This window comes from Urocampus carinirostris, chromosome 12, assembly GCF_059441175.1.
Source record: "Urocampus carinirostris isolate Australia breed hairy pipefish chromosome 12, RoL_Ucar_1.0, whole genome shotgun sequence".
Classification (NCBI taxonomy): Eukaryota; Metazoa; Chordata; class Actinopteri; order Syngnathiformes; family Syngnathidae; genus Urocampus; species Urocampus carinirostris.
The window spans coordinates 16,133,233-16,152,642 of record NC_142360.1 but is presented as its reverse complement, the minus strand read 5'-3'; the positions used below and the strand labels follow the sequence as shown (position 1 = coordinate 16,152,642).

Below are 19,410 nucleotides of genomic sequence, written 5' to 3'. Positions count from 1 at the left end.
AGGCTTCAGTTGAGGTCTGGTGGTCGGCGTGTGTGCTGCTTGCTTGTTGGCCCTGAGGTCGCACCGAGTGGGGGGCAGGCAACAGGGGGAGACTTTATGGTCTTGCTGCACAAAACACACACAATACAACGCTGATCGTCTCACGACGGGAAATGGACAACAGTAAACGGACTGTCGTCGTTACAGGTGTGTCCTTATTTCTTTCTTTTTCGAGGGCTTCTCTTGGATGAATACGCCGGTTCCAACAAGCTAGTCAAGAGTAGTGGAAAAGTTGGTTACTTGGTTGATGACAGCTGCTCGAACGCTAATGGCGTCGGCCCCTTTCTCGACAGCAGAAAGAAGCGTTCTTTCGCCGTGTTCGTGGATTTAGATTGACTGGCGTTTAGGAGTACAGTATTATGTTGCGCTAAAATGCATAATAGCAAAAAACAACATGTAGGAGGCTGGTCGAATGATTCGGCAAATCAGAATTAGGAAGTACCAACCGTTTTCGATCATGTGTTATCATACTAGTATTCCACAATGTGACAAATTTGTATTGTGGTATCAATTACGTGTCATTACAGTGCTAAAATGCCATTATTATGCTCGACTCAAATTTTCTATGCAATTAGAACAAAAAAAACACAACAAGAATAACTTTGGCTCAGACAAAGTGCTGGAGTAGGAGCTATCTCAATATATACCAGTATTGCTTCCACTTAAAGGGACAGTGTGTATTATTTAACTCCTCCCAGTGGTGAAAATACAAACTTTATTCTTAAATAAATATTGATTTTAAAATATGCATAAATACATGAACCATCGGGGCAGCACGGCGTGACAGTGGTTAGCGCACGTAGGGCACAGTTCTGAGGTCATGAGATTGAACCTCCTGTGCGGAGTTTGCATGTTCTCCCCGTGATAGCCTGTGTTTCCTCCGGGCACTCCGGTTTCCTCCCAAATTCCAAAAACATGTATGTTGGGTTAACTGAGGATAAGCATTGCAGATAATGGATGGATGGACATGAACTATCATGCAAACGTGCATTTTCCAATACTCATAGGTCGACATTTTTGTATTATTCAACATAACATGAGCCTCACCAAGTGGGAGCTGACATTATTACATACATGCCAACCTTTTCACATTAAAAAGCAGTAAATTCCATTTCACACTCTGTTATTATGCACTAAACCAGTGTTTTTCAACCACTGTGCCGCGACACACTAGTGTGCCGTGAGAGATCGTCAGGTGTGCCGTGAGAAATTATCCAATGTCATTTATTAAAATTTAAACTTTTATTAAACATCTATGAATCATTTTCTGCGAGTATCATGTCATTGTCAAGGGTCTGTGCTGTAAAAACTGGGGGTATTATAAATTATATTGTAATTAAACATACTGTTCAATGTCATTTTGTAACATTTTTGGTTAGTGGTGTGCCGCAAAAAAAAACATGCCCTGCCTCACAAAAGTTTGAAAAAGACTGCACTAAACACATTCCATCTCCAGAATATAAAACATAAACAAAACATCTCCTTGTTTTAACTGGAAGTGGCAAACTTACCAAAACGGAAGTCTAATGTGATCGTTGGAGCGGTATATTCACGCAAAACGACTTAATGTTCCTTTGAAATAAATCAAACCGTATGCTAAAATACAAATAAAGATTTTAGATTGTTTTGGGGAAAAACCTGTCAACATTTTTAAAATTTTTAATGATTTGTTAAAATTCTTGTCAAGTCAAGTCATGTTTATTTGTATAGCCCTTAATGACAAAGAGTCTCAAAGGGCTGCACAGACCACAGATGATTGCAAACCACAGACTATTATTACACCATCCCCTGATTTAAAACTTACATGAGGGCAAAGAAAAACTCAAAAACCTTAACATGAGAAAAAAAGGATTGCTTCCTCCTGCGACAAATGCATGCTAGTTTGAATGTAAATAAACATCTACAGCTGGATATTGATCATATAAATTCATAGAAAATAGAATTATATGGGAGCACTAAATGGATGAGTTAGTTCATTTTGCAGTGCAATCACTCAAGTGTTTCATAACCACCTCCTTCAATCATCAATGATCTTAAAATATAACTTACAAAGATGCAATTTATTTAAATTGTTAAATTAACTCGGCTATTTTTCCAATGTTAAATACTTCTGTTAAGAATGCATTTCAAGAGAACAGCAAGGCACTGACAGTTACAGTTACACACATTTAATGGAAAAATCCAAAAATTCATGTTTTTGTGAATTAATGTCACATTACTTAATTTTGAATTTAATCTTCTCTATTTTCACCTTTTGATTTTATCCCGAAATTGCAGCCTGAATTATTGCCCGATACAGATATGCGAATTGATTTTAGGAGGAATTTTACTAGCAGTACTTTTTAGTGTGTTTTTTTTTTGTACTGTATGAGGCACAAATTATTTTGAGTTGGGCACATTCTGGTTCTTTTAGTCAGTCGACTAAAAATTATCAATCTCAATTTTCGACCTGCGACATTCAAAGCTAATGGGGTCAGACGCGCTGTTATTTTGATCGTTTAGGTACTGCATGCTACATCTAGACTCCTAAGTAGAAAACCAGAAGCGGAAACTGGAATACATTGCTTCTATAAGAGCACTTGCATCTGAGATTTTGGAGCAGCTTTCAAAGCTTAGGGGGAAATATTTCTGTTTAAATGTGCGATATTGATTCTGATGCCTCTATAAAATATGATTATTGTTAGAATGAATGCAAAGATCTTGCAGTATTCCCTTGATTTTCACGATTAATCTGTTAGATAAGCACCCATCTCAATTGATTTCCACATAGTAGGAAAATATATATATATAAAACATATGTATGTTAGTGTATTGATGGTGTGTACAAATATGACGCATAACATAATCCATCTAGTTGTGTGCAATACTGCACATCTGAAGTATTTTGATGCTGCAAAGCACTGTGGAATTTCAATTAAATTTTCTGTGCCAACAGTGAAATGGCCACAGTTGTATCCATCCATATATAGTGTAAATCCATGATTCTGGCGAGCCACATAAGAGCACAACTTGTAAACCGATGTGAGGCAGCAATGGGGCACACTTTTAAAAGGGGGGCAGAATGACATTGAAAGTATTTCATTAAAACATAGTATCTTTCAAATTCTTAAAAGTAAACTGCTTGTGATTTTATTCCCTGAGCAGAAGCAATTAAAGTACAACTCCATTGATTAGCAAATGAAAATTAAGCACACTCGTGATAGGGCGTCCATGATAAATGTAAGAGAAGTGCCACGGGCTGCGACTTGACTCTGCTTCCAGACACAAAGGCTTCCCAGCTGATGCTAGATGTATAGGATGCCTGGGAACGGCTTCTTCACAATAGCTTGCCGGCTGGCAACTAGCGACCTCTCGCTCGGCTCCTATTCAGCAGCCTGTCAGACAGACGGATCCGCCCTCCACCCAACCCCCAGGGAACCACTGACCCTTGGAGTAAGGGTGGAGGGGACTTGGCTATACATCCCAATATAAACAAGGTTGTGTGAGGGAATAGATTGTGTCTGTGGCTTGAGGTCTTGTCTGTGGCTGCTAGTTTTGTAGGCCATTAAAAAGGTAATGGGTACATTTTTGTATCCTATAAGTGCAACTAAATATGAATAGCTGCAGACAGGGAGTACTATGGTCATGTGTAAGAAGCAAAGAACACTACAATGTGTCATTTAGCGTAAACCTGCAAGCTGACCATTTTTTAAGATGAGTTTTCATAACATTAGAAGCTACAAAAGGCCATTATGGGATTGGTGTCTGGACTGAAAAGTAATTGAAACTATTGCATTTCACAAATGTGCTGTCAGCGCCTCCTTAGTCACTTCTGTGTGCCACTATGTACATTGTCAGTTCGGTTCAATTCAATTATTGTTTTCATTACGGGTTAACTCCATGGACTTTTTGACCCACAAGTTAAACTAGTCAGCCTGCACAACCTTTTCAAGGTAAAAGCCTACTAAGGCTAATGCACTAGAGGCAATCTAAGCTTTATTGTAAAGCATAAGTCAAACTTACTTATTTCCGAAAAATGGTTTCATGGCTTCCTATTAGTCCAATTATTTTGTGTAATATTTAGGTTAATTGTTTCTTCCCAGTTGGAATGGAATTAATTATTTTTGCAATAATCCTATGTAAATTACAAATTGGACATTTGTTTCCATTGATTGTATTTTAGGAGAAACTATTCAAATTCCCAGAAGTGAGACATGAAAGGTGACTGTTTTGTATTCATGATTCCATATTTGTTGGTATTTTGCAGGTTTTGGGCCATTCGGGGAGCACACAGTCAATGCCAGCTGGGTTGCAGTACAAGTAAGTGGAACCACTGGCTTTTTATTTATGTTATTATTATTTTGCTAAAAGAAATGTGGTCGCATTTAGAAATAATACACTATAAGGCACACCTGGTTACAATATTTTTTTGTCATATATTTTCCATTCATAAGGAGCACCGGACAATAAGGCGCGACAGTGGGAACGTCAACAAAACAGTCCGATAATTCAGTCAAACTTATTAACCCCTTAAAATTCAGACAGCTCGCCAAGAAACAAATACGTGTCTCAGACACGGTGTCAGTACGATGTCACCAATCACTTAAATGCGTCATTCCACATATCATTAGGAAGGTTAAACTCTTGGCATTCAAGAAACGCCAACCGTTTCTTAATTTCTATTTTCTTTTTTTGCTGGCATCTGTGTGGACAGCATAGTTAGAATTTAATTGCGCAAGGAAACGTGGTTCTTTACTGTGCATATGACAATAAACACTTTGAATTGAATTTAAAAATAGACTCATCACAGAAACATCAAGATCAGTCTGAAACAAGATACTGGGAAAATATAAAGCCGGGGTAGCTCACTAAAGTCGTCTTGCAGCCATCACAATCAATAATAATACGCAACCATGGTCCGCTTACATACGTGAGTGTAATAATTCCAAAACACACAATAATGCCGACAAATTAAATAAGAAGTACGCCAGGAAGCAACTCTGCATCGATGGACGTTGCTTGTTGCTAGCTGTCTGTTTAGCCCCATAATCTCTTTTGACAAATGCAGACTAGTAAAAATGTTTTCTCCAGGCCGTAGAGCAACTTAACATGGGATTCAAATCTTTTTCTGCCAATTGCAGGCTTTGTTTTGCCCCGCTTTGGCCTATGAGAGCCTGTAAATGCTAAAAAAGACCCGCCTCCTTACCTCCGAACAACTTTAGCCAATAGGGACCGATTCAAATGATGATTGACACATTGGTTAGGAATGCCCTGCGACTGGCTGGCAACCAGTTCAGGGTGTCCCCTGCCCTCTGCCCGAAGATGACTGGGATGGGCTCCAGCACCCCCGTGAACCCACTGAGGAGAAGTGGTGCGGATAATTGATGGATGGACATTGGTTAGTAAATGAAATGCTGGTGTATATATATATATATATATATATATATATATATATATATATATATCCCATCATACACCGCGGAGTACTTGGCCGACGGGAGAAAATCTATTCGGCGGCTGCTTGCCTTAGTTGCGAGACCTTGTGACTCATTATTGACCCATATATGAGGCGCACTTTGTTATAAGGCGCATGATCAGCTTTTGAAAAAATGAAAGGCTTTTAGGTGCGCCTTATAGTGTGGAAAATATGGTACTCATTTGTGGAAGATAATACATGTAATATTCAAACTAGTTTGACCTTTAAAGAGATGAAGGTTGTACTGTATGTCATACAACGCAACAATTAACTATTTAAACTATTTTGCAGTTTATCGTAGGTGCTTGAAGGTCCTACTGGGGCTACTAACCTACTAACAGTGCATGTGCATGTTTGGGGTAGTTGCATTTGGTTGTCAGGATGTCTAGACAAACTTGATAAGGATATTAAGGGCAGACAAAAGGCATCTTTGTGGCGGGGTCACGGACATGGTCAAACGATCCTTCTTTTAGGGCAGTGGGGGTCAGTGTCCAGGGCTGTCTTTCCTGGCAAAAGATGAGGGGTGGAGTCTGTGCTTTGCCTCTGAATTAAGCACACATTTGTCTTGTCCTTTTTGCACATTTTAAAATATATTTGTATGCTGCGATTTGCAAATCATTCTGTTATATTGTTGTCAGATTCACTTCAAAACATTGTAACCAGAATCACTTGGGTTAGTTGAGCTTTGCACATTCGTAATGATTGCTTATATATTTAAATACGATGATTTCATAAATTAATCTGTTCTCAAATGTCAATTCAAAAACCCAGTTAAAATGCAGATTCATGTCTGCTTATATGGAATTTGTAATGTGTGCGGAAAATACAATGGTCTGTTTGACCTTCCAAAACTCAGATCACCAACAAAATAATGTGTTATCCAGTACACTAATAAGAGCCCTAATTGCACCACTATATCAAGATATTAGAGTGGAAAAAAAACCCACTTAAATTTGTTAAGTGGTGATTGACTGTCTTGGTGTGTAGCCAGAGGTGAGACATTGCTTACTTTTTTTTGTTAGCACTACTAATACTATATTTAACTTTGTCAAACCCATCATTTGATTTTAAACCAGCCAAACTAGAAAACATGAGAATTTCAGTAGTGGTTGCAAACGTAAGCAACCGTATCTCAGGTCATTGACGTGTCATCACATGCTTTACATAAGGGAAAATTATGAAAAACATTAGTTTGCAAGAGTTACTTTTATATTTTTAAATATTTTCATCCAGTAGTGGATGAAAAACGATGTGACTGATCACGTAACGACAATATTAAACTTGGTCAAGGCAGAGGGAATGGAACACTGGTTCTTGGTCATGCTTAACTGTTACATTAGTTTATTCATAGCTGTAGAGTGCCACTGATACGTTTATACTGTAGTTTGGTAGACAGTCAAAATAAGCATAGAATACATCAATTGATTTAGAACCTGCAAGTAGAACAGGAAAGTAAAATTCCATCCTTTTGTGAAAGCCCTCCCCTGAACCCTTTATTTTGATTAAATCTCCACGGTTACAAAAGAATGTCTGCTCTAAAGGGAGTGGAAAACAAAGAACAGCAACATGATTGGGCAATAGTGACAAAGATGTACAATGTATAATCATCAAAACAAAAAAAGTGTGGTAAAAATAACGAATTGGCATCCTATGCAACCTCGTTTGCAGGTATCCAATATTCAAAACACAAACTTATCAGGCAGAAAGATTAAGTAATTTCAATAGACAATCATCAAACTGGGTTTTTAAAATAACGTAGTTTAAATCGAATTGTAACGAGAATTACAGAGTGCAGGTTGTTAGTGAAACCCTTAAAGGAGCATTGCGGAGTTTCTTTTTGTTAACTTTTTTACTCATGACTGCCACCTGTGAAACTGACCTCAGCACAAATCCACCCTTAAATGTAGGAGTATTCAACCCGAACTCTGAACGTAAGGGGAGGTTCAAGCTTCTAGGTACTGTCACGGTTAAAAAGTTGGGGCTCTATATACCCATTCAAGCATTAGTGAAGCATGCTAACTTGACAAAAGCCAGATTGATCATAGTGATTCACTAAAATGAGCTCTCCGCAATTATCATTAGAACTGTGTATGCTGATTTGCCGGGGAAAAGCGACTTTCTGTACAATACTTGGAGTTGATTGGGCGAAGCAGAAAATTCTGCGCGCCTAAAATACTTTTTTGTCCAATCGGAGCAATTCATGAAAATGTCCTGACAGGCATTTGACTTGTTTCAATCATTTGTCATTATGGTATAGTTCTCGTCAGCAGTTTTGCAAAACGTTTTGCCTCTCGTTCTTTTGAAAACAGTGGTTTCATTTACAAGACCAGAGTTGATTGCAGCTTCACCATACATTGTCCACCAGTGACACCATGTTTGGCTAGTTCTTTTTCTCAGCGTCAGTGCCTTTTGTTTTTGACAAAGCCAAACACAAACATTTTTTAGGTTGGTTTGTTCTCATGTGTTTTTGAAATCATAAATACTGTAAGAATTTAAAACAAGGTTAATTTCCACAATGATCCTTTATGCTGGTCCTGCTTATTTGGTGTCTCTTGGCATAACTTGAAACAGAATTATTTCTCATTTGCATAGTTTAGATAGATAGATAGATAGATAGATAGATACTTTATTCATCCCCTAAGGGAAATTCACATTTCCAGCAGCATCCCTGAGCTGAGAACAATACAATAATAAAGCCAAAAGAAAACAATATACAAATACCCAGTGTGACGTGCAAATGCCCACTTTAGCATGTTATATAGATTAACTAAATAGTGCTACACAGAACACATAATGCAGTAAGATCCAATGTAGGTGGTGTGGTTTAATGTGGGCCTTTACTCTGCCGGGTGGAGTTAAAGAGCCTCATGGCATGAGGAAGAAAAGAACTCTTCAGTCTGTCCGTAGTACAAGACAGTGACAGCAGTCTGTCACTGAAACTGCTCTTCTGTCCGGAGATAATGCTGTGAAGCGGATGCGATGGATTGTCCATGATTGACCTCAGCTTTTTCAGTGCCTGTCTCTCAGCTGCTGTTGTTAGGCTGTCCAGCTCTTTGCCCACAACAGAGCTCGCTTTCCTAGCCAGTTTATTGAGACGAGAGGCATCCTTCTTCTTGACGCTGCCTCCCCAACACGCTGCCGCATAGAAGAGGGCGCTTGCCACTACTGTCTCATAGAATATTTTCAGGAGCTTTTTGCAGATGTTGAAGGAGGCCAGCCTTCTGAGGAAGTAAAGTCGGCTTTGCCCTTTCCTACATAGAGCTTCTGTGTTGGCAGTCCAGTCCAGTTTGTTGTCCAGCTGCACACCCAGGTATTTGTAGGTCTGGACAAATTCTACACATTCTCCCTTGATGGTTACAGGAACCGGGTGAGTTCTGGTTCTCCTGAAGTCCACCACCATCTCTCTGGTCTTGGTGGTGTTTAGGTGCAGGTGGTTTGCGTCGCTCCATCGGACAAAGTCCTGAATCAATTTCCTGTACTCCTCCTCCTGCCCGTTTCTGATACATCCCACGATCGCAGTGTCATCGGCAAACTTTTGCACATGGCAGGACTCAGAGTTGTACTTAAAGTCCGATGTATATAGAATGAATAGGAACGGAGAGAGAACGGTCCCCTGCGGAGATCCTGTGCTGCTAACCACGGTGTCCGATGTACAGCCCCCCTGTTTCACATACTGCGGTCTGCCTGTCAGGTAGTCAGTAATCCATTCTACAAGGTGTGAGCTAACTCCCATCTCTGTCAATTTCCTACTCAGTAGCAGAGGCTGTATGGTATTGAAGGCACTAGAGAAGTCCAAAAATGTAATCCTCACAGCCCCCTTCGCCCTATCCAGGTGAGAGAGGGATCGGTGTAACATGTATAATATAGCATCCTCCACTCCCACCTTCTCCTGGTAAGCAAATTGCAGTGGGTCGATGGCGTGACGGACCTGTAGCCTCAGGTGGTGCAGCAGCAGCCGCTCCATGGTCTTCATCACATGTGATGTCAGGGCGACTGGCCTGAAGTCGTTGAGTTCCTCTGGTCTTGATTTCTTTGGGACTGGGATGATGCAGGATGTTTTCCACAGCTGAGGGACCCTCCCCTGTTCAAGGCTCAGGTTGAAGATGCGCTGTAGAGGGTCTCCCAGCTCAGACGCACAGGCTTTCAGCAGTCGGGGGGATATTCCATCCGGACCAGCTGCCTTGCTGGTTCGTAGCCTTCTCAGCTCCCCACACACCTGGGCTGAAGTTATTTTTAGTGGGGGGATGTCTTCCATGCTAGTGTGCAGAGGGGGAGGGGGGAGGACAGCTGCACAACTCAGGGGTGAGGATGAGGCGGAGTGGTCAAACCTGTTGAAAAAGTTGTTCAACTGGTTGACTCGCCCCACATCTATATCCACAGCCACTCCCTGCTTGGTGCTGCAGCCAGTAATTGTTTTCATCCCTTCCCACACCTCCTTCATGTTGTTGTTCAGCAGCTTTTTCTCCAACTTCCTCCTGTACTGCTCCTTCCCTTTCCGGAGCTGGACTTTGAGCTCCTTCTGTACTCGTTTTAGCTCCTGATGATCACCATTTTTAAAGGCCCTCTTCTTTTGGTTCAGAAGGCACTTGATGTCTCTCGTGATCAAGTTTATGCTTTTTAAAAGAAATAGAGGTTGTAAAACAAGTATCTACATTTTAGAAAATAAAATAATTTGGCAGCAGGAACAGATGCTCAATAGCGCTTGCTGTAATATCATTTCAAAGTTAAACGTGACTCTTTCGTAAATGAATGAACTTGCTCAGCACCAGCCAGCATTGTTGTTAATCCTAGCTGATTCTGTTTATGCATATATTTTTATGCGGGAGACCAAACAGGCAGTGCAAAGTTGGAAAGTAATATTGCCGCTCAATCACATCAAACACAAAATGTGCGAGACGCTACCTCTGTTCTGACTTTGTAGCTACATTGGACTGTCCGATGGGTCGATAATGTGGCCCACTGAAAACTGTCAGGTCCTATACCTAGACACCAGTTAAAAGCAGTGTGGACATCCTCAGTCCTTTAAATAGAATTTGAAGAGGAATTCAATGATTATTAGATACAGAATGTCTGAAAATGTATACCAATGCAAGTAACCCATGACGTCGCACGCATTGTACTCAGTCTTTGCGAAAGTAAATACCCCAACTCTATGGATGTGAACAGAGGAGCGTATTTTTAGTTTAAAAGTTACTGTGCTGCCTGCGGCTGAGCAGACTTGTCACCCCAAATATTAACTAAATCCAAAAGCTCACTCTCCCTATATTAAATACTCTGTGTTTTTGTCTGCATTCTCCCACCACGTTTAACACAGAATAGTAAAGTCTGTTGCCTCTAATGCAGGTAAGCAGGAATGCCTCTCAACCGTTCGCACAGCAGTCGCATTCAAAAATATCAAATATGTATCGTATTTAGGACGATTGATGGAAAAAATCTGATATGTGCCGTTCAGACGAACTTTAAGGGATCAGATACGGGTCAAGTCCGAGCCAAAAAATCAGATTTCGCTCCAGGGAGAATCTAGCCTAACTAACTGACAGCTGTACTAAGTACACATAGTATAGAAAATAAATGGTTTGCCTTCGGGCCAAGAATGTGAACTTTCTTTTGTGTTCTGACAGGAGCTAAAGAAGCTTGGGCTTGGAACTGAAGTGGACTTGCAGGTCTACGAGGTTCCTGTTGAGTATCAAACAGTGCAAAGTTTAGTTCCGTCACTATGGAAGAAGTATCATCCAATGGTAAGAGTCATGAGTAGGTTTAAACTGTGACATGTACTGCTGTTGCCACAACTAAATGTGTTTGTCAGATGAAAAGGAGCTCAAAATGTTATCAGTTTTATTTTATAAAAGGAAACGTAAAGGTGCTGTTGTTTTTTTCACAGCTTGAGGTTTAGAGGTAAGTAAAAGTAAAACATGGTGAGAGGGTAGACCGGCACAGCCTGACTAAATGATAGACATTTTATGCCCAAACCCGGCCTGAAATTCGGGTCCATGCCCAAGATCTTACCTCTATTGAGGTTGCTTGGAAAATTTGAACTTAATTCATTGGTATAAACAATCATACAACAGTTTCCAGTGTAGAGTTTCTAGCAATTGCCAGCCATATTTATGCTGACGAAGCTCTTCCTGTGTAACAGATAAGTGTCGCTTTAGAGGAGATCTTCTTTAGCATTGCGTCCGCGAATACTAGTATAGTGGCCCATAGCTTTGCGATCGATGCCTGATAGCACTTCTACCATTGCCAAAGCCAAGGATCGCTAATGCTAGCTTTGTGGATGCTGCCACTAGCGTTTCTGGCTGGAGCTGCTAGCATTAGCATTACTTTAACCTTATTCGAAAAAGGACATTACTGACTATAATTTGTTTTCGAGAACCAGAGAAAAAAACTGTTACATTTTGAAAACAATAGTTGCACTTAATCGTATCTTTTAAAATCACCCAATTAATAAGGATTGATACCAGATATTGAGTTCTTCCTATCCACTGTCTAATGGATTTGTAGGAAACATTAACAAAAATACCGTATTTTAAAATACTAAATATGCAAGTCGTTTAGGCCATTATCGCATGCCAACAGTTGAATTATGAATAATGATAATTCCAATACTGAATAAGTCATAAAAATAACCCAGACCGTCATCCTACCTCCCATGCATAATTTTTTTTTTTTTCCAATTCAGTACTGCCCTTATGACTCAAGGTTAACCATTAGTGTATTGTGTTTCTCAGTATTCGCCCACTATTTAAATGAAAACCTGTTTGGAAAGCAAGTCAGTTTTTTCCTAAATGTATCATGGAAGAAACATGTTTAGAATCGTGCAAATTTTTTTGGGGTTTGTTTTTTTATTTTTTATTTTTTTAAAGAATCGAAAGAAATTCTGAAATTAAATTTCTTGTGTTTTGTTGCCGTATCGGTTGCCCCTGTGTACAGTATAAAACTTGTCAAAGGATGTTTAGTCCTTATGATTACATGGAATCATGCAAACAAATCATGTTCATTCATTTATTCATTAATTATCTGCACCGCTTATCCTCAGTAGGGTCTCGGGGAATCAAATCATGTACTACATAATAATAAGACGAGCCTTCTGGGAAATGTACTTGCGTAAAAAGACAATAAACTTGGACTTTAATGTGGCACACATCCTGCAGAATCTACAAATTGCTATTTTTTTCTTTCTTTTCCAGTTGGTTGTTCATGTTGGTGTATCAGGCATGGCCACTACTGTCACGTTAGAGAAGTGTGGCAGAAATCATGGCTATAAGGGCTTGGACAACAGCAGCTTCTGCCCCGATTCTCAGTGTTGCATTGTGGGAGGGCCAGACTGTATTGACTCCGTTATTGACATGGAATCGGTCTGCAAAAGAGTGACTGCTTCCGGACTAGGAGTTGCTGTTTCTGTCTCGAAAGATGCTGGGAGGTATTCAATTTTTTTTGTTTCAGTCACAACAGGAAATGGTCATTGATATACATTTCAACAAGTGGATTATTTGATAAGTTAGAGCAGAGGTCGGTAAACTATTTGACCCAAAGAGCCATTAAAGCAAAGATATTTGGATTTTGATTTATTTTTAGAGAGACGCACCATATGTTTTAAGAGAAAATTCAACAGAACCGCCAAAACCACTCTCCAGACAAAAGCCAATTTTTCAGCGCACTTTATTTAACTGTGTGACGTTTAATTACTTCATCAAATGTATGAAATAATAATAATGCCAGAGCTTGTGTCCCATATCAACATAAATATACCACTTAAATTTTTTCTCCTACCGGCAAATACTGAAGAGTGTTGAGGTTAATTTTGACCTTCATTTTTGTCTTAAATAATAGTTTCAAAACAAGTTATTTTGTAAAAATGTCACAAAATACTGCAAACAAGAAAGATATACATGTACAGTGAAGTAAATAAGTATTTGAACACCCTGCTATTTTGCTATTTCTCCCACTTAGAAATCATGGAGGGGTCTAAAATTTGCATTGTAGTTGCATGTCCACTGTGAGGAGAGATAAACTAAAAGGAAAACTGCTTATTGGGGGCATTATGGGTTCAGTGTCTTACCCAAGGACACTTCGACATGTAACATGGAGGAGCCGGGATTCGAACTGCGATCTCTTGATCCCAAGACGAGCGCTCTACCTGTACAAAGACAAAATTGTACACCTCCACAAGGCTGGAAAGGGCTACGGAGTATTTGGCAAGCTTGGTAAAAAAGGTCCACTGTTGGAGCAATCATTAGAAAATGGAAGAAGCTAAATTTGGCTGTCAATCTCAATTGGAATGGAGCCTCATGCAAGATATTACCTCGTGGGGTCTCAATGATTCCAAGAAAGGTAAGGAATACGTCTGGAACTACACGACAGTAGTTGGTCAATGACCTGAAAGCGCTGGGACCACCATTTTCAAGGTTACTGTAGGTAATTCTCTAAGACGTCTTGATTTGAAATCATGCATGGCACAAAAGGTTCCCCTGCTTAATCCAGCACATGTCAAGGCCCGTCTTAAGTTTGCATATGCCCATTTGAATATTGCAGAGGAGTCATGGGAGAAAGTTTTGTGGTCAGATGTTAAACATCCAGACACTCCAAGAAACACTTTGAATAAAGCTATAAAGCAAAAGGAAGATTGCATACTACAGAAGCTCAAACTGACCAAGCCACACCATTTTCCTTCTGATTTATATTGTCATCAACTTTCATTAGATGAAGTAAATCATATGTGTTATACTCTTGGTATTCGTTGAGTTTTTCCTTGCCCTCATGTAGGTTTTAGGTCAGGGGATGGTCTAATAATAGTCTGTGGTTTGCAATCATCTGTGGTCTGTGCAGCAATTTGAGACTCCCTGTGATTAAGGGCGTCACAAATAAACATGACTTGACTCCAATCGCGTTCTCCATCCGGGCACCGGTGCTGTGGAATGCTCTTCCCCCTGAGATCCGATCTGCAACCTCAGTGGAAATGTTTAAATCTAAACTTAAAACTCACCTCTACTCTATTGCATACGAATAACCTACTCCTCTTGTCGGTTGACAATAGTCTGTGTAATATAGTGTAACAATCTGTGAAGCCCTTTGAGACTCTTCGTGATTTAGGGCTATACAAAAATAAATGACTTGACTTGACTTGACTAGCTAATGTTTAATTATGTATAATTGGCTTGTGCTATTGTGCTATTTGTAATGCAACTAAAAACGTTGCAGTGATGGTTAAAAGACTCCTGCCTTGATACCCAAACATGTCAATTTCACTTGTTTTAATGAAAGCTCAAACTAAATGCTATTAATGGCGGCCAAAGCACAACATCTCTTATTGTCATCAACTTGTGTTTTCCTTCAGGTATCTGTGCGACTTCACCTATTACACTTCCCTGTACATGAGCCACGGCCGCTCGGCTTTCATTCATGTGCCTCCTCTCGGGAAGCCGTACAGCGGCGAAGACCTGGGTCGTGCCCTGCAGGCCATTGTCCAGGAGATGCTGGAACTTCTCGATAATGCCAAGGAGAAAATTCACTGCCAGCAACATTTCCACTAAGTGACCTCTCTATGCCAACCAGCCTCTCCAGCCACGCAAGACAAATTGCACTCGACCACAAGTAGCCACGTTAATTCATTTTCTTACTCTGTCTTATATTAGGAAAGATTTAGTGTGTAGGAGCTATTTGGTAAACTGTTCTTGCGTTAATTTGCTATTTTGCCCTTTGGTAGTGGAGAAATGATCGTCCTACTTCAACATTGTTTTGACATTGAGTGACTTTATTGAGTTACCTCCAAAGCAAAGGTAACTTTGTTTTTCACCCCCAAAAATTTGTGCCAGATTCTACGCAGCATTATTCCAAATGTGGCTACTAGTATTGCACCTTATAGTGTTAGGGTTACTGACATGATTACAGAAGTCACATTTGGGAGTATTGGACAGGTTGAAATAGTAATTATTGATTCTTACATTTCAAGATTTTGCCTTATACATACGTTACCAAAGTATCCTGGTTACTTCTAACAGGATGTTTTTTTTAAATTTCAATAGATAAATCAAAATAAGTGATCAGTTTCAGTGTGAATAGTTACACATAATTAGATACCTTAAGCATAAAACATCATGTCCCTTTCAAATATTTTCTTCATATTCTCTTTAAATCTATCCGTGCGATTTAACATTTGTCGATTTTTTTTTTTTTCTTCTGGACTCTTTTTCTTTATAAGAAGTTTATAATATACCTTCTTTTTCAAAGGTGATATAAAATTGGGAACGGGTTGGTTCCAGCTCACATTCCCTCAGTTTGCGGCCCATTTATGACCAGTGGCTAATAATGCAACCCCAAGTATCTGAGATCTGATAAAAGGTAGTGCAATATGATGCTTACGGAGCTCCTGTTTTTTTTTAAGTTTATTTAGCTGCACAATTATTCAAAAAAAGGTACATCATAGGTTATGATATACAACCATGACAATTCTAAAGACTAGTTTTATCACACTGTCTTAAGTGTTCTGCGCTAGTCTCTTCAGAGGATGTGGATCGGGATCTGGGTTCCTGCCTTCCTGTGTGAAAATTGCACGATTAATTGGAGACTAAGTAAAAACAATTCATGTGCTTATATATGGTATACAGTATACACCCAATGATTGGGTGGTGACCACTTCATGGCATACTCGTACCTCTTTTTAATTGTTTGGCGGAATAAGTTTCAGCTCACCAAAAGATAAGTGAGAGGATGTTGAAACCCGTTTATATCATTCAAGTAATAAGAAAAGTGTAGTGATTTAAAAACTAAAACTTCATCAAGCATTTTAGAGATTGTGCTCTTAGTTTAATTATAAAGGTCTATGCAATGGAATACATCAACATGTCCCCTCCAATATAAAAACCAAGAAAGTCATCAGAATAACTTCACAAAGCTTTATTTGTCCATCAGTACAAAACAACAATTACTGAAAGTAGAATGCCTTTTCCTCGTAAAGAGTTTGGTAGTTTACCTTTTCTATATTGTGCGGCCTGAAACAATTTCTTTTTTAAAAGCTCTTCTAGAACAGTTATAGCTGCTAAAGATGGACAAAACAAATTTTACAGCACAGTCCAATCAGATTTGGGCCGGAATAATTATGGTTTCTGTAGCACTCCCCCCGACCCCCACTTTTAGTCAATTGTTATCCAAGACAGGACATTGCTGAACTTAAGAAGTACCCCCCAACATGCGTAATTGCCATAGAAAACCTTGACTTTGCCATGGATGGGAGCCATTGATAGCTTTGAGATTTTTCAGTGTGCATTCTAAATCAGGGGTTCCCAAACGTTTTTTTTTTTTTTTTTTTTTTTTTTGCAAGGCCACATAACTTTTCCCTTTCCTGATTTAGGCAGTGGTCAGTACCGAATTGAAAAAGTGTGACAATTGCAGGAGTGTCTGAATACTAAAATGTATATCTTTCCAGAAAGCCACGATCAATTAACCCTTCTGGATTCTTCACAGAACAAAAGTCAGAAAAAAGATAATAACACTATTATTGAACTAAATAAGAACCAAATAACCCTCTCTGGATTATTCCCAGAACAAAAGTCAGAAAATAAATAATAATAATGTTTTTGGGACAAATATTAACCAGATAACACACTCTCCACAGAGAAAAAAATTTATAGAACATAAAGCATCTGTTGTGCGTGCATAAATAAGTCCAAGTTCAGCTTAGTTGTCCGAGCACTGAACCACCAGTGCTATAGATGGCCTCTGAAAAGATAGTGGATTGTATCTCATTATCACACTATTTTAAGTCACGGTGCCAGAGACAAATGTTGATGTTAATTTTGTTCTTTCACATGTTACAATGACAATACATTTTTAAATGTAATTTTTACCATGACTAAAGATGGTGTGATAATGAGATACAGATATAATCCTTTTACATGTGTCATATATATTTCTGATAGTCCAGTACTAATAGTTCGATGTTTTGAATCCCCCAACACCCAACACATGCACTCATACTTGAGTTATTTTTAGGTTAAAGCAAAACGCGTGTCACAGTATGTGATAACAAAAACATAAAAATGCTCTCTGGTATTTTTCAGGGGGCTGGACCAGATGTGGAGATGGGCCATAACTTGGGGACCACTGGTCATGGGGATTAATTTCCTTTTGCAAATATATACTAATGAAAGTCCAGTACGGCTAATCTTTGACACAAGCAAAACAACACACAAGTGTCTACAAAACTTCCAAAATTGTGCGTGTTCGCTGAAAAAAAGGAAGTTGACCTTTCATGGATGTGTCTTGACTTTTATTGAGCATCGTATGTAGCTTTACAAACATGTATGTTGTTAAATATCTGCCATTAATCTTGAATTTTGGAGCAACAAATGTAGCAGATCCTCACAGTCATAGTTGGTGCCGCTTTTAGGTTTTAATGTTTTTGACCATGTTTTAAAAACAGCCTAGCCTTGTCATTAGTGGTTTGTCAGCTTGACATAAACATGATTTTTGTTTTCACGATATTTGTCTGGAGTTGCAATATAAATTCCATGTTTGTGGCAGACATTGTTTTTACTAGAAAACCTGGACACTCTCTTGTGTCTCAGCTTATACAGTGCCTTAAAATACTTGTATTTGTACCTCTTGAGCTTTTTCAAATACCTTGAGCTTGTTGTCTAGAACTCAAGTGTGCAGTATTTTTGTTGAGATTCTTTGTAACATGCCAACACAAAAAGCTTAAAATTGTGGATTGTCTTACTTGAAAAATTCTCAGCATATACTGTACATAAATTGAAAAGAGTTGCTGTGTATTTGTATTACGAGCTCTGTACTCTGGATAGTCCATAACAATTAGTTCCTACTTTTTTGAGACAAAGTGTTTGTTTTTATCAGCATCACTGCACGCTTTTAATAACAATTCATAACATTTACACAGAGTAAAAAACTTGTCATATAAAGACAGTGAAATACTAAAAGAAACCATAAAGCTTTTAAAAAAAAAATCCTGAGTCACAAGACATGAACGTACAAATTGATTTTTAAGTTGAATTGGAAAAAGTTCAAGATGTATATTACTATTTTAAGGCAATGTATGGATGTCCTATGCTTATCAGTTTAAATGTAGCCTAACATGAATTAGGCCAGTCAATTTACGGTAGTTTCTGTTGTTTCTTCTTGCTTTGAAGTAGCTACCATTCACCTGAAGATGAACTGGTACACTTCCCAAGACATTTATTAAACTACAACCCAGTGTGTGGTTTGATGCCGATGATTATGATGACATGACTAAATCAAGATTTGTATTTCTGTAAACCAGTTTATTTTATTTATCACATTCTATATAAAGTTTCTCATGGCTTTTTCAAGTCTGCATGCCTGCCCTGACCCTGTATTTCCTGTTATCATCTATGAAGCAAATGTCCATTACTATAGTGTCTGTCATAGTTTCCATAGTTGGTCAATGCTAATGTTTGACTGGATGTAGTGTCAGCGCAAGTATGTGAACGGGTCATGCCTATTATATATAGTATAGCTATTTGTTTTAAGTGATTTCAAGCCTACTTAACTCCTGTGCCTTGCTGTTATTTATTTTTGTCTGGATAGGCCTTAAATGTTGGGTGGCCGGTCTGTTCGAAGGTATATTTGGATGTTTTCCAGGCAAATGTGTGGCTACCTCAAAACTATTTTGTAAATCTCCACTTGGGTGCAGCAATCCTGTGAGTTGTTTTAAGTACTGTACCTCTCTGTAAGGGAACATCCCTTGAGAGGCTTGTCTGCATTTGACACTGTTACAATAAGCAAGATTGGCTTTATAAGTGGGGAAGGCTTATCAATAAAGATAATTGAGATTTTAAAAACAAGTGTATTTTACTGAAAAAACATTTGGATATTGTTTTTTAAACTGTAGTTGCTTCACTAATAGGCAAATATATATTTAAAATGTATTTGATTCAAGTCAC

The 19,410-nt window shown here is 38.9% G+C and overlaps 1 protein-coding gene across 2 annotated transcripts; it reads left to right on the top strand.

Annotated features, from left to right (window-relative positions):
* Positions 1 to 14: 14 nt before the first annotated feature.
* LOC148355088 (pyroglutamyl-peptidase 1-like) lies at positions 15 to 19,410 on the top strand. 2 transcript variants are annotated; one of them, XR_015852261.1, is made up of 6 exons: positions 15 to 186; positions 4,286 to 4,338; positions 11,116 to 11,232; positions 12,682 to 12,914; positions 14,829 to 15,085; positions 17,551 to 19,404. XR_015852261.1 is itself a non-coding variant. In XM_088350087.1 (5 exons), exons 1-5 carry the CDS (start codon positions 153 to 155, stop codon positions 15,022 to 15,024), a joined length of 633 nt encoding a protein of 210 aa, XP_088206213.1. In that variant the 5' UTR covers positions 15 to 152; the 3' UTR covers positions 15,025 to 19,410. The 2 variants fall into 2 exon arrangements, 1 of the variants encoding a protein (XP_088206213.1); XM_088350087.1 differs by having other exon boundaries at positions 14,829 to 19,410.

Bases quoted from the DNA above. Each gene is read 5' to 3' on its own strand.
- LOC148355088 (XM_088350087.1), top strand. From the start codon at position 153: ATGGACAACAGTAAACGGACTGTCGTCGTTACAG. The intron at 11,233-12,681 runs GTAAGAGTCATG...TTTCTTTTCCAG, and splicing joins GGAAGAAGTATCATCCAATG to TTGGTTGTTCATGTTGGTGT. The intron at 12,915-14,828 runs GTATTCAATTTT...GTTTTCCTTCAG, and splicing joins GTCTCGAAAGATGCTGGGAG to GTATCTGTGCGACTTCACCT.